Source organism: Anopheles funestus, chromosome 2RL (assembly GCF_943734845.2).
Source record: "Anopheles funestus chromosome 2RL, idAnoFuneDA-416_04, whole genome shotgun sequence".
NCBI classification, from domain to species: Eukaryota; Metazoa; Arthropoda; class Insecta; order Diptera; family Culicidae; genus Anopheles; species Anopheles funestus.
Window position 1 is genome coordinate 64,855,100 of NC_064598.1, and position 15,161 is coordinate 64,870,260.

A 15,161-nucleotide genomic window follows, 5' to 3' on the forward strand; every position below is an offset into this window, starting at 1 on the left:
ATAATCCTTTCATAATGTTTTTATTAATGTAATGTTTTAGGTTATGATCTCCCAAATTTTTACTATCGCTCACTGTCAGTACGGTTAATGAACCTCAATTACGATTCATTTCGCACGTCCGCAATCGCCATGTACGTAATGGATAATATTGACTCGGAACGCGAACCTACGAGCTTGGCATGATTAATCAATAAGCCGAATCTTGAACCATCATGCCTCTACATCTAACATTAACATTAATCCTTATTCTTCGGGCTTCTCTCACAGCCTCTGTGGCACTTCCAAGACTTTCCGAATTGGATGCGTTAGGTGGAGCATCCTATCAAACGATCGGCAACAGTTTTCGCATCCGTTGGATGTTTCATTCCAAATGTTTGGCAAACGCAAGTGTCTGTGGGTTGCAATATTATTACGCAAATAGGGTTTCCCCTACCGTGTACCATCGTTACCGGGTGTATTCGCATCAGTGTAAAGCCACCGTACCGAAACACGGACCAATGTTTTGACTTCTTGAGTTCGAACAGACAAACAAGTGAGCAAGTCAACTTCAAAAACCTTCCCCATCTACGCGTTGGCCCCGTGCCGTGTTACAGATGATAGCATTTTACGCAGCTGGCAAAACCGCAAACCCAGTGAGAGTCCTCTTGAGCCTAGCCCGTCGACCAAGGAGCACCAACTAAGCCGTAGGGTACTTAATTCTCGCTCATTATTTACCACCAAACCGTATACACACTGTTCTACACCACCGAACAGGCCGCCATCAATGTCGATGAGTTTGTTGAGAATATTTCCTATTTGCTAATGTTTTCGGAACGAGGGAAATCTTCGCACTCCTGCCACCTTTATAACGACCCGGACCATAGGTATCCGGGAAACTTTAGTAGCGCTTTCGCGTTTGCTTGGAAACGACGCGATGGAGTTTGGGCATTGGGGTGGTACTTTACTCAGCTTTATGCTTCGTGACTGAGTATCGTATTATTATTTTTTTTCCGAACAGCTAATGGAATCATTGTATAGTAGAAGGTGTGGAAGGTATTCATGTAATCATAATATTGACCGTTGCTATTGATTAAGAGGATTTTTCAGGATCATGTTTTTTCGATGCAGAAAGAAATTTTCAGGTTTGATAATCTTTTTTTTTAATTTTCGAAATTTTTCTTTCAGTCAAGATGCACTCAAAAAATTAGCCGGTCGTATAATTAGTATTAATCATTTAATCATTTACCTAATTATTTGTTAGGTTGTTCCATATCTTATAAGTTGGAAAAATAAGAAAAACTATAAAACATATGTCCTCACGTGCGTAGAAGTGAATAACATTTACATGTATTTATCACAACCTTGAGTCATTTATCCCATTGTTGTATGATGTGTCTTGTAAGATTAATAAGATTTCGTTTCACATCTGGCAGGGACGGTACAAGCGTCTTCACCGATCCATTCAAGCGAGCATGAAATTGATACGAAGGCATCATTTGATTTCATTGGTGTTGCGCTGAAATCCGGAAATCGGCATTATACGCTTCGTTGGCGTTACCGGGCCTACAGCGGAACTACACGTCCGCTCGTACCGGATAGGTGTTCCGGTCGATAAATACTCGCAAAAGAAAAGGATGAAACGCTGCATGCTGCTGAAGAATAGCAACGGACATCCTTTGCCGTGGTTACGAATGTGCTCTGGCTAACGTTGGCCAGAAGGTTTCACAGGGCTGATGGTATTTTTCTACAATTGGCAAGCTTGTCGTTGCTTGTGCGCTGTATTGCTGAGACGAAATTAATAGTGATCTGTAGACAAACGATGAGAGGGACGGTACAACTGCATTGGAGAAAAAATGACTCTCATTTTTTGTGTTTTATAGGGTCGTTTTTGTTGTGCGTCTTATGAATGAGCAAGATTAATATGATCTCCAAAGGACCATCGTCTTTATAACACACACAGTGCCTCAACACTATGCTACATGAAAAATGTTTTACAAAGAATTTCTTCCTTAGCATAGCTTGGGTATTATTTCTTATCCATCGTACAATAGCAAAATGTTGTAGATTTTTGTATTTTAAGTTGTAAAAACATTGTTATCGTAGTTAAAACTTAATGATTCTAACTTTTTTAATACCACCGAAATAATGGGAATTGTAGAATATCAAAAAAAAAACATAAAAATATATTTTTATTAATTTATAGGATGATACATGTTGATGTTCTTCTCACACACTTGTCAACCTTCCGAACATTGGAGATATTTCAGTTGTGACACAATATTATTTTGAACAGGAACAGAATACAGTGGGAAGAATCTTCACCTCAATACATTCCAATTCAACTTAAAAGGTTGTCTTTTCAACTTGGAGTCTAGAGATGATCCCAAATTTAATACATGAACTCTAATTCTCTGTATATATTTGTTGTTATAATCTGTTTAAATAGAGATATTTCAAATGATCGTAAAAAGAAAAGCGTCGATATTATAATTGCACATTTTTTACACATAAATCATCTCCAAATCAACACTAAATAAAGACCCAACGGTCGTTTTTGGACTTGGTGAATTTGAAACGTCAATTAATTTCAACGTCTTACTGTCAAGTAAAAGACAACATTTGCTTCATTTCGTTTCAATCGGATGCAATGGTCGAGTGGCAAACCAATTAACCAGATTTCTTCTAATTGAAATGACAGCAATCAGGCTGTTACTCATTTACAGCGTTTAATGAGCTATGGAGGTGTTGATGGGAGTGAAAAAATAAAAATTAAACTCACAATTAGCGAACGCGACAATGGTAAACTTCACGGGCAGTAAAACCTAAAGTTGTACAGCGTAGTGAGGACGTTGCGAATCAATTGCGCCTCGCTTGCTACTTACCCGATAGTGCGACGGAAGGGACGGATCGACCGACAGGCGGCTGCACACCCCATCGGAAGGGACAGCCTGTGGCGCAACGCAGCCTGCCTGGTGCAACCGGGTATCGGAGGTGGCGGATGCGGCGGAAAATTTGTCCAGAAATTGGTCGGGTGGTTTCGAGCGGCCTCGTTTCGATATCCTACAGCGGAGCGCGTTCAGCGAACGGCGTAAGGAGGAAAGCTTGCCCCGTCGGCCGGTGGATGGTTCCTGGAAAGTGGTATAAAAAATGAAATGAAAAGGGAAGAAAATGAGTCAAGAAAATTCTAGCCATGCCACACAGCAGCAGCAGCAGTAGTAGCAGCGAGGTAATGGGATGAAAGGAAATGGTTCATCTTTTCGCTCGTTTAGATCGTATCACTGTTTCCGTTGTCGTTCGCTGGCTTCGCTCGAGTGTCCCACTCGGAGGCATTTATTTAATCGACTTGGAAGGGAAAGCTCAACAAAACAGGACAGCACGCGATTTGGCCTTGTCAGGAGACACTGAACCGGCACGGCACAGAGGGTAAGTGGAACGTTGATGAAATTTATCGTCAAACAATGAGCGCCACTACTTCCGCTGGCGCAATTGACTCATAAAACTGAATTTCGTTAGCCTTGCCAGTGTTTCTTTTGTTCCGTTTTTCTTTTTTTTTCTTCATTACCCCACTTTCCACAATCGGACGTACTTTTCACTTGAGTGCATTGAATAAAATATAACTCATGATGGCAAAATCGAACCAGCATTAGTAGCCTCTACGGATGATGGAACGTTTCTGTCATCGGACTCGGTCCGATCTCTGAGAAGAAGGAGGATTGTGATAGGCTTTTCTGGTATTTGTTTTATCATTTTGACATCCGAATGTTCGTTCGAATGTGCAAAAAACGATCAAGTGGCATTTTAAAAATATCCCATTTGGAATTTGTCATTAAATAATAAAACGCGTCAGTTTCTCGGTTAGCAATGTAATAGGGAAAATTGGTTTCAAAGCGTTGGAAGTTCGATAGACGACAAAAAGCTTTTAGAGCCTTGGTTGTTTGCGATAGTAGATGTTTCGAACAGTTTTTTTTCTCTTCAAAATGTTGGCTAATAGTTCTTTTAGTTTCGAGTAAAATATTTAAACGACTTGAAAATATTCTTGGAAGCAAAACTTCAAGAATACACTTTATATTTAATCTACTGATTCAAGCAATTATGAAGGTCACAAACACTTTAAAAATTTATTCTACTGAATTGTGTCTGAAAAATTGGTACGTGACAGTAAACCTTCAACACACAGTGCGCCTTGGGCGTAATAATAAATCCCTTCTTTTCACTCATGCCCGCCATACGCTAACTGGTAGTACGTGTCTTCAATTCGATCTAGTCCAATGTACATGTTTTACATGCGAAGCCAACACCCTTAACACCTTGCTCTCGTTAGGTTTGTGTGTGTTTTTTTTCGGTGGGCCTGGAAACTCCCGCTTAACCGCACGACCTCGAATATCCATCGGTAGACGTGCCCGGAATAATTGGTCTTGAGAACTGCACGAAACCACATGAAGCGAAATGTCACCTATGCTCAGCATGTGTAGGGATGGTTATCACTAACGAGAGAGGGAATGACTTGGGAAGAAGATGGAAAACCTTTTTCGATGACCCTTAAATCGAACGTGTCGTTTCCGGCGAGAAGTATTATCTCACAATGGCACTGTCGCTATTCGTGGTACCTTGAGTGATGTTGCGTAGTGTGGTGATTCAAAGGAATTTTACAGCCCTGTACCCAATACTTTGATATGGAATATGATATCAGACGAAATGTACACGGAATCCGAGGAATTTGAAACATACGAGGTATTTTATTGTGGATTCATATTTGACGATGGCATAGGTCGTGGTTACCGTTCATCTTCGTTGGAAACTACATTCGTACAAATATGGTTCTATTCACACAAAACTGCGGTGAACAATTTGAAAACGTTTGAATATATTTCAGTTTTCTTAATCGTGCAATATCTCTGTTAGAAGAATTTAGTAAAGGAAAATAATGTGCAGCAAACCATAACCATTCTAATCGATTAGTGAAGTAAAGTAATGAAAAAAAAAAACGAATGATAATTATTCGTCGCTTCTCAACCCTCACACACCCATCAACAATAGCGAATCCGAAGCAAATGTCACCATCAACAAAAGCGTCTCGTGATAAAGTAATTCCTAATTGCGCCCACCTGATTAGGCACGCTCAATTAAGTTTGATTACGATGCCACCCACCGTAAGACAAGAGGAAAAGTGTTTGGTAAGACAGGGGAAGCCCTAACAGCATCAAACGCGAAAAGCGTTCAAAGCGAACAAATCGATAAACCAACAACTTCTTGGCTCATTAAAGCGTTTTGTTAATTTGTGCTGTAATATGTTGCTGAACTTAATGTTTTCGTTGCAATTATGATTGATCGTTGGGCAGATGGTTCCATTGAACAAATTGCATTGAAAAAGAAGTCGAATGGAGGAAGGTGAGGGAGGATATTCAGTATAATAAAGAAATCATAAGATATGAAAAACAGAATAAATCCTTGGATCTATCTATGAAAATCTCCATCTTACTAGAGTATACTTATTTTTTTTCCATGAAGATTTTATAGGCTGTATTGCTATGGAGTATTTTTATCAACCTCTTAAAATTACTTCAAAACATTATTCTAATTTCTTAATGCACACAAATTGTGTAAAAATCCTCTAACGAGCCATAATTACTAAATTTAACGCTGCGCCCACTTTAGCGATAGCGCATCATTGAAGTAACTTGTAAGTAACTTCCCATTCAAGAGTATATTTAATCAATTAGGCCGTCTTGTGTTCTTTGTAGTGCGGTAAACTTTTAATTAAGCGAATACACACTAAGTTCCGATCGGGATGGTCGAACTTTCGTCAGGATTTCGCTTAAAGGCCACGTTAAGGTGGGCGTTAGTGGATGAGAGCGTGCTACAAACACTCCTAGCCCGAATCGAGGACGATTGTGATTGGATGGCAATGAACTTTGATCACTTCTAACGATCCGTTCCCGAACTTTGTTGCTCGCTCAATAGAATGTGTGGTTGGGTAGGATAACTCGGCACGGTACAACAAGTACGGTAGTTTTCCTCAGCTAAATGGGTTGCCTTTGGGATTACATTGGGTGTAGCATCTGCTGAGGCTGGCTTTTGAGACGCAACGGAAAACTCGTTCAACGGTAGGGAGTATTACATTTGGTTTGATTTCATTTCCTCATATTATTCTCTCAAAGTTTTTAGATTTTATGAGCCTTGATTTGTGTGCTTTTGAGTGATGCATTAATTGCTAGTAATTATTACACTCGATGTAATATTCAAATTTAATCTTTATTAATCACTGTGTTTTTTCGTTTAAAGTACCCATTAGTATCAGCGTAAATCAGTGTAAGAGGTTTTGGCTTAATAAGTGATATTTGGCATAAGGTTCAGCTACTTCAGATTAAAAAAACAACTTGTTCTTGTTCACTGCAGAACAAGAGGTCGTTCTGTGAGGAATTAGTATTATAAAAGTGTGAGAAAAGGCACTATAATAACATCCGTATTTTGATTTAGATTAAACAGATTATGCCATCACTTGATATCAAGCTTGATATCAATAATTTTTTAAATTGATATACAATAATCTTATGACCTAAAACCACTAGAAAATTTATAAATATTGTTTGTTTCACCAAACTATGAATCCAACACATAATTTAACATTTCATACCAGAATTTTGTCGCCTCCGGAAATGGTTGATATGTCAATCCGTTGCACCATTTTGTAAGTATATTAGGATGGTTCTGCTTGCGTGATAATTTTGGCACACTATGGCTGGCACACTGCTATTTGTACTGCTGATGTTCGGAACTCATCTATCGGAACGCGGTCCGATAGTTTTTGTTAATCGGAAAACTAGTTAGGACACAGGGGTTTTTTCCTTCTTTTCTGTAGCAATGAATATTCTTGCAGGATATCACATTTACATGTCCCGAAAGTCACTGTCGTACATATATTCATATCATACCGATGTACAGTTCATTGCTATTGAATTGAAGTGAAAAGTTTAGAGAACACTTTTTGTTAATAAACGGTAAAACAGCATAACTTTAAAATCTTCAACTTTATTAGTAACCAATGACTTCTTACCCTTACAACACATTCTTAAACTTCAAGGAAAATGAATAAATCCAACCACAAGAAGATTCGCTCGTGGTCTAAATCCTGCCGTAGGTTCCATTAAGAGTGATTTCCATTTCCCAAAAACCTTCGTCAAGACGCCATCGAATTAGGTAATTATCTTGAAATATTTCCATCACTTTGCTTCACAAACGATGCCGAATGTTAACAACAAACTTCTTATAGAAAAAAAAGTCACTGATAGCACCAATGTCTTCGCCACGCTTAATTTCTGCCTAGTGATTATGCCTCCTTCCATTTGCATGCCAAATCACTTTGAATTCCACGAGTAAAGCTCTTGTTGTTCTTCCCATTTTCTTAGGTTTTACCGGCGACGGGAAGCTTGCTCTGTGGACAACTTAAACAAGCATGGTTTAGGTTGGATTTTTGTCGGGCCTGGGCACAGAGGCAGGCGATAAATCGAGCTGACGTCAAACGGAGTAGAAAATGGTTCTCTTCATGGAAAGGACCACTTCAAGGAGTCGCTTCAATGAACCATTACGATTATGAAGTAGCAAACTATAGGACGTTATGTAAAAAAAACCTTTTCGAAGAGCTTGGTAACAACAATAGATGGTGGTTTGTTTGAATTGTTGACAAAGACAGTTAAATTTTGCAGTTATCGGTTCTGCATATATTTATTTGATTGTACCGACGACATTATCGCGGCTTGGGTTTACTTTCGTTTAAGAGTGTTTTTTTTTTCTTGGAGGAGAATTATCATTAGAAGTATTTAATCTGGATCGCAGGTGTCATTGACATTAAACGATAATTTAATTTGTTTCGAAAGTCTTCCACTAAATTATTGCATACTTTTGGATGGCGACTTTATGGTGAATGTATGTATGCATCATAGTTCAAATAAATATTTTCAAAATATGGCAATTAAATTCATAATCTTTAACCATCTTCTTCTTGGCTTAACGACCTTACAGGTCACGCCGGCCATTTCTGGCTTACTAGACTTATTTTACCACGTAGCCGGATAGTCAGTCCTTGCTACGGGGGGACGGTCCGGATGGGATTTGAACCCGGTCCGGCCGTGTGGACTGGCGCCGTTTATCACATGCACCACCGGGCCGCCCCTTTTACCATCTCTTTTCATAAATTTTTATTTGTTATCAATTTACAACACAAAGTTTTTATACCTACTTTAAGTCTGCTCCAAATTAGAGAACAGTAGCGTAACTTGCATCAACTTGTATCAATAGAACATTTTATCATAAACGAATTCTTGCTTACGAATTGATAGATCTTTTGTCAGACATAAAAGCGAAGGCTTTTCAAATTACAATAGTTTAATTTGTTTTGTTCAACTGTTCAAACGATATTAAACATTTCACGTAAATATTATATAAAGCTTTTCATTCAACAACAACCCACCATCCCATTTGATTTGAATTTATATCGTAACATAGAGATAAAAATTTTCACATATAAATTTTCTAACATTTTCTAACTATGAAATTTAGCGCACATTGAAGAGGCTAGTAATTGTTACCACGATATAGCCAATTAAAATTTCACAACGATCAATTTGATTTCAATGACCCAAGAGTAATGCTACCGCCATCGAAACATAAGCAAACGAATGATAAGACTACGGGCACTATGCGTCAAAACGCGTAAGAATGGGAAGGTAGAATAAACCAATAAACATTAAAATTGACACAAATTGCTAATGGTGTATTGTGTCTCTTTGTTGTGACAGTCTCATAAAGTCCCCGGTAACCGATAGCGGCGATAGCAGCATGAATCAAAATACATTACTACGAAAATGTTCATCGTGGGACATTCCATTTTGTTGCTGTTTATTTATCATTTTACCCTTTTATTTTTCATCTCCATCATTCATCTGGTAGCGTAGGTAGGATGGCTGTTAAAAACGTATTTTATTATTTGCCCAAGCCATCATGCTGCAAGCGTACGCACACACCGTTGCGCTTTGGTTTTGCAATGCAATGGCAGGGCCTTAATCCGCGGTTCGTAAAAATCATCTCCCTGGACATAACGCAAATCGGAGCGATGAAACACTCGTTCAATGTCACCGTAACCGCGCAACGACCATCTTCAACCGTTGGTTCGGAATTTAGAGGCTAAAAAGGACGGGCAGATGAAAGGGAGAATAGGTAGAAAGAGTGACGGACAACGTGGTTCCGTGATCAGGAATGGAGACCCATTCAAACGCCATCATTGACGTTTTGTGTGAAATCAAATGGTCGTAAAGTTTTATTTTATTGTATTTTTCATTTTCAATCATATTTTATCGAGTGGCCAATGATAAGCGACGGGGAGCTCTAGCTGACGATGGTGTACCTGCGGACGGAGGAGTTTGTGTAAAGGTAAATGTTTAGTTTTGATGGTTTTCTTTTCTGTAGATGACCATAGCAGGAAGCCATCATGGAGAACAATCACAATTTAAACGTGTTTCGCTGTAGAACCATTGCTATCTGCAAAGCTAAACGAACTGATTTGCAGCATAAGTTTTATCATTTGCAAATAAAAAATTTCACGCTCATACGCTCTTATGTTCAGTTACGGAGTTAGAATTAAATTAGAAGAATTCACACCATGTTGTGCTCGGCCAATATCTCAACATTCTATGAATATATATAGTAGAAAATATACTTTTTTTTGCGCCGACACTGATGTCGTATAAACTGGACACTCTTTGGCTTCCACTTCCGAACAGCATTAGCAAACATCGAGCACAGTAAAACACGATGGCGCTACTAGGTTCTGCAACCGAGAGTCGACAAACAGGTGAGTACAGCAGCGTTGGCAGCACAATCGACTTCCTACCAGGCAGGATCGTATGGCTGTGTACACTGTCCGAGCGAGTTGCTACCTCGCTAGCGTAATGACATGATCACGTCGTTGTCGACAAGGTAAGATTGTCAATTTATGTTGCGTTGCATTATGTTACGGTTCGTCGTCTTGTTCTGTGGGATGTCCGCAACAGCTTCCGCCTCTCTTTTGTCCACCGAACACGTTGGTCCGTTTTATACCTGTTTGCCATTGGCAAGCTCGTTCGGACGGTGTTTGTGTAGAAACCGGCTCGAAAAATGGAGAATGGAGCACAACACCATCCAACCAGTGGACCAGTGCCAACAAACATGAATAGCATTCGCAATGTGATTAGACATGAAAATGTTGCCCCACGGTTGTGGTGATGAGTTTCGTTACGGTAGCGATAAGTTTGAAGCAACTAACAATATGCTGGAGGAGGGTTTTTTTTTGGTTCCTTCCTCTTCATGACCAGGTCAAGACGTTTGCGAACCACAAGCTCGTAGTGCAAATGGAGGTACGCTGCTTTGTTATCTTGCTGTGGAGAAAGAAATCTTTCTTCAATTTAAAATTTCTGAAGTACTAGTTGTACAGCGTTGCATTCAAATGATTCTGGTTTGTGGTTGTATCTGATAAGGTGACGAAAAGCGACAAATTTTAACAAAATTACCTCAAATCTGCATTAGTCCCAGGAATCTTAATGAGTTTTTCTTGAAACATTTCGGTATGAACAATAGTTAATAAATTAAACTTAATTATTCTTGATATTAGAAACGAATTAGGAAGTAGATGTCTAATGACAAATAAAACGTGATCGACGAAAAAATAGCATAATTTTTGTAAAACATTTTCCAATTAAATCAGTTTTAAAGATACTATCATGACAAATGATATTATATTTTCAACAACAAAAAATGGGTAAAATTGGACTGTATACGTCTCTGAAAGACGCACAAGAAAAGAGGCTGCATGAATGACAGTTTACGATACATTATCGTGGGCAAGTGAAAAAAAAACTGTACAACCCCTCGACATTCAACACATGCACATGTTTGCCACAAATCTTTGCCGTGATGATTTTTTCCTGGTAACGATTCTATCAATCTGAAAGATTATCTTGCAAACCGTACCGAACCAAGCACATACCAGCTCCAGATACAAATATCGAGCGAAATGGGAGATCAACAATCGAAAGAACTCGCACAAAATGGCTCCACCAACATACACACATCCCACTCATTTCAATCTTATTCTGCTCGAAACTGTTGACACAATCATATTCGGAGGAAAACTAACCAATCCATCTTGTGAAGCTATTTGTCGACCGAAAAGATGGATTTCTTAACGATTTTCACCCCGGCCAGGATCGTGTATCGGTTGTTCGATGTGTGAAGGTGTACCGGATGGTGTTTGCGATACGATCGGGAGTTGCGGTACGGGGAGTTACGAAAGCTCTTACCAAACCCAAACAGCTTGAACAACGCTCTCAAGTTGATTAATTACTTTCCTAATCTCAGTGAATTGCTCAAATTTACACACCGTTTCTACCACGGGTATGTATTGGTCCATGGAACACTGTTACGATCGAATTGCAATAAATCATGGTGGTCTTGATGAACGCTTTTCCCAAGAATGGCGCGCGCGCGTGTGTCGCTGCTCGCACAAAAGCATCTTGACAAAAGGCCGTACGAAATGTAAACAGGGCTTTAGGTGCAAATATTTGGCCGAAATGTCGTGATAAGTATTTTCCTAGTGGTGATTGATTTTCCTGCTAATTGTGTGTACCAACAGGAAGGGAAAAAATTGCCCTGATAATAATGTACTTATCGTTGACATAAGGAAGCTTGAGAACATAAGTGTTTAGTTGCCTTTCCCGGACATGTGAGTAACATGGATTGCATAATTAAACGAGATATTTACTACATATTCTGTTCTGATGGTTTCGCTTCGCTAAACATACATTTCAATAATTGTTTTCTTGAAATACTCTCATTATGAAAGCACAAAACATGTATGTAAATAATAAACTACGCTACAATTTCTTCCTTTAGTATGCTTTAATATCAGCACACACTACCAACAACAAAGTTCAAACAATTGTACGTATAACAAACTTCCGGCACTTTGGCTAGAGTAAAAATGTTTGCCCAATCTATTTAGCGCAAATGTTGACCGACATTTTCAACATCTCGATTGCATTAGCGTAGAAGCACATTGTACGCACGTAACTCTGTCTCTATCTTTACTTCGGCTCCAGAAATGCGTCCGTCATTACGGATGATTCGTATGTACATGATTCGATTTTAAATCGATTATAATTTAGATGGCATAGAATGGAATTTAAATTGTTGTCTCCCGGTGTGTACGATTCAAAAAAGAAATGTACCATTTTATTACTTTGTTGTGAACTGTGCCAGTTTCGTGCAGCCAAACTTTGCCTTTTGGACGTTCAGTTTTTGCTTCCCAACTTCCGTAAGAAGATGCATTAAACTTGCATCGTAATTTGCTGCGCAAATGGTGCAACTTAATTTTTGTTCCGATTTTGCTTAATTTACCGGAACGCTTATCGTAGCCAAATACACCAGCAAAACTGTACTTTGTTTGCACTTACTGCACTGCACTGGGTTGACGTCTGAAAAGTGCCTCTTGAAGTTGGTCGATGAGGATTGCTTTTTCAAAATCCTTGAGCCAAACCAAACCAAGCCAAGGATTGGCCTGTGATAGAATTCATTAGCAACAAATCATCCAGCTACCTTACTGTTAGCCTTTCTCCATTCTGTATTCCTCGGATGCATGTCTACTGCGGAGCAACTTTTTAGCGACATGCCTTCCAGTGAATGGAAAGAAGGCAAGAATGTCCGACAGAAAGGAGAAACTAGAGATAAGTTTTCATTTCTGTCACGGAGCAGAAAAAAAACTGTCATGGTAGATCATAAATTTTAATTGTTTCCGTAAAAAAATCTTGTCCCGTTCTTACTGCACTGTCAGCCGGACCAATGGAGTGTACCCGGTGACATAAATTGTTTCTTCACCATTGTACAGTAGAATACCTGTACCGATCCCCTTCTTGGTGGAACGGCATTTAGCTTCACTTTAGTGAGCTGATGTTGAAACAATTATTAATGAAACAATGTTTCGTTTGGGCGACTCATTGCATTGGAAACTTTCTTCTTTCACCACACACCAAGCTTGTACAATCGTTTTCATTTACAGGGTTTTTCTATTCAGTTTAGACTAGCCGCACACTTTTTCCTGCTCTGCGTACTTTATTTTTGACGCAGGTAGGCAAACAAACATGGTGCTTGCTAATAATCAAGTGCGCCGAGTAGGAAAAAGTGTGCGGCTAGTCTAAACTGAATAGAAAAACCCTGTATCTCGCCGCAGCACAACCATCGTTCGGTGGCAGGCTGGAAAATGATTTCCTACAACCGCTTTCTCGTCTCACTTGTTGTATTTTTTCCCTTTAAACTCTAAAGCCCACTAGCTTAATCGGACCCATGCCGTCCGATGGCACAATGTTTCAATTTCAATTTTGGTGCTAGAAGCAATGTAGAACAGCATGAAAAAGCGTTAGCCCGTAAATCACTATCACTTAGACATTCGCTTCATGCCAGGCCGGCTTTATATTCTGCCAACAGTGTCACATTTCCGAACACGAAACACGATTCTGCTAGCGATTACTTAGTGTGTGATATGAAGTTGATTGTTTTTTTTTATTCAGCCGACATTTGTTGAAACACTTTTAACAAATTTCACACTCTTTAACAGACAATGTATTTCGGAGGAAAAAAAAGGATAATTGAATATAACCACCACAAAATGTATCGCCGCATAACTTTGATATGCTTGGAGTGCACATCAAACATGGTGCCACATAAATCACTTGTTAGTGAGCAGTTTTAAGCTCTTGATAAATTACTCGTCACTCGTAATACGATTCAAACACTATGTAGTAAATGGAAGGCAACTAAATCTTCTGCGGATAATATTCACATTCCAACTTTGTCATATCACCTCAGCATGAAATACAATTCATATCACTTATACAACCACACCCACAAAAGCACAATATTTAATACTAGAACTTTCACGAAACTACTACTTTCACTGCACATTACTACGCGAATTTTAACTTTAAAAATTATATTGAAAATGCTCCAGAAATAATGGGGCGATCTTCTTTAAGCGCCACTTTGTTTAAAGCAATTTCAATTGTATTTCCCACGTGGCAGGATTCACCTCACAAACACTCTCGATCGCATACGCTAAATAAAAATGTTCGACTTTAAACTATCATTTTCCAACGCTGCGTGTTTGCAATTTATACACCTGACTGTTTACCGTACAGGTGATCCATTCAAGTGCGCGCCGAAAGTGAAACTAATGAATTGCATTGCCCCGCAGGCGACGGAACGCAATGGTCGTCGCCAAACGCAATCGAATCGGCCCTGCCGTTCGGCAGTGTTTAAGCAAATAATCTTCCTCGCCGTTAGCTCCGTTTGGTTGTGGCGCGGTCGTTTTGTCGCGTTGTTAACGTTAGCTGTTGTAGTTTTCGTCCGCCGCAAACCTTTGAGGTGGCGTCTTCAAACTGTCCGATTGTCGGTATTAGTAACGGCCAAAACCTCCTTCACCTCCTTGCCACCGGATGGCATATTCGACCTTCCTTGCGGATTGGGAACCTTGTGTGGCCTGATTGGATGTGGGTGTACCAAGATGGCGGAGCGGACAGGATGGATCCGATCGTTAAGTGCGTTGTTATTCGCGCATTCGAACAGGTGTTTTGGCTGTGTGTGTGTGTAGGTAGGGAAGGTTGTTTCGTACGTAAGACTTTACCGAATAGAAGAAACTATTATGTCTTGCCACCTCCAAACAATTCCGCACCGTACCGTTCACAATTCTTAATCACTCTTAGAATGAACAAGGGATCGAAATGTAGTCGACCGAACAACAAAACATCGTAAGAAACGAAAGGGTTGAAAAGCACTCGAGTTTCAATGATAAGGGAAATGAAGGAAGACGATCGGAAATTCGTTCGTCTTGCTTCTCGCAGCCATTAATTGCGGTATCCCTTTCTGTGACAAAAAGAGGCACAAACAATTGAATGTCAAAAGGGAGCGCGTGACTTTCGGAAGCCATCGTCGGGTTGTTTCCTGTCGGTGAATTCTTTTTTGCGTAGGTATGGTAGTGCTTCAGAGGCGGTATTCTGTTGTTCAAATATTAGTCAGTGACAGAACAGGATAGAAAATTAGCTATACTTTAGACTAAAGTCTCTGTGTTTGAGGTGTATTTGTTTTGTTCGAATCGATCGTCT

General features: G+C 39.5%; 1 protein-coding gene across 3 annotated transcripts in view; it reads right to left on the reverse strand.

Moving 5' to 3' along the window:
- LOC125760843 (cyclic nucleotide-gated cation channel subunit A) overlaps window positions 1-15,161 on the reverse strand; it is a 97,958-nt gene that overhangs the window by 23,695 nt on the left and 59,102 nt on the right. For 2 of the 3 annotated variants that reach the window (XM_049421370.1, XM_049421371.1), the window contains exon 4: window positions 2,862-3,107. In XM_049421370.1, the coding sequence (XP_049277327.1) occupies window positions 2,862-3,107 (246 nt within the window). Of the gene's footprint in view, window positions 1-2,861; window positions 3,108-6,613; window positions 7,961-15,161 lie in introns of those variants that run through there. The other variant, XM_049421372.1, reaches the window with a different exon arrangement.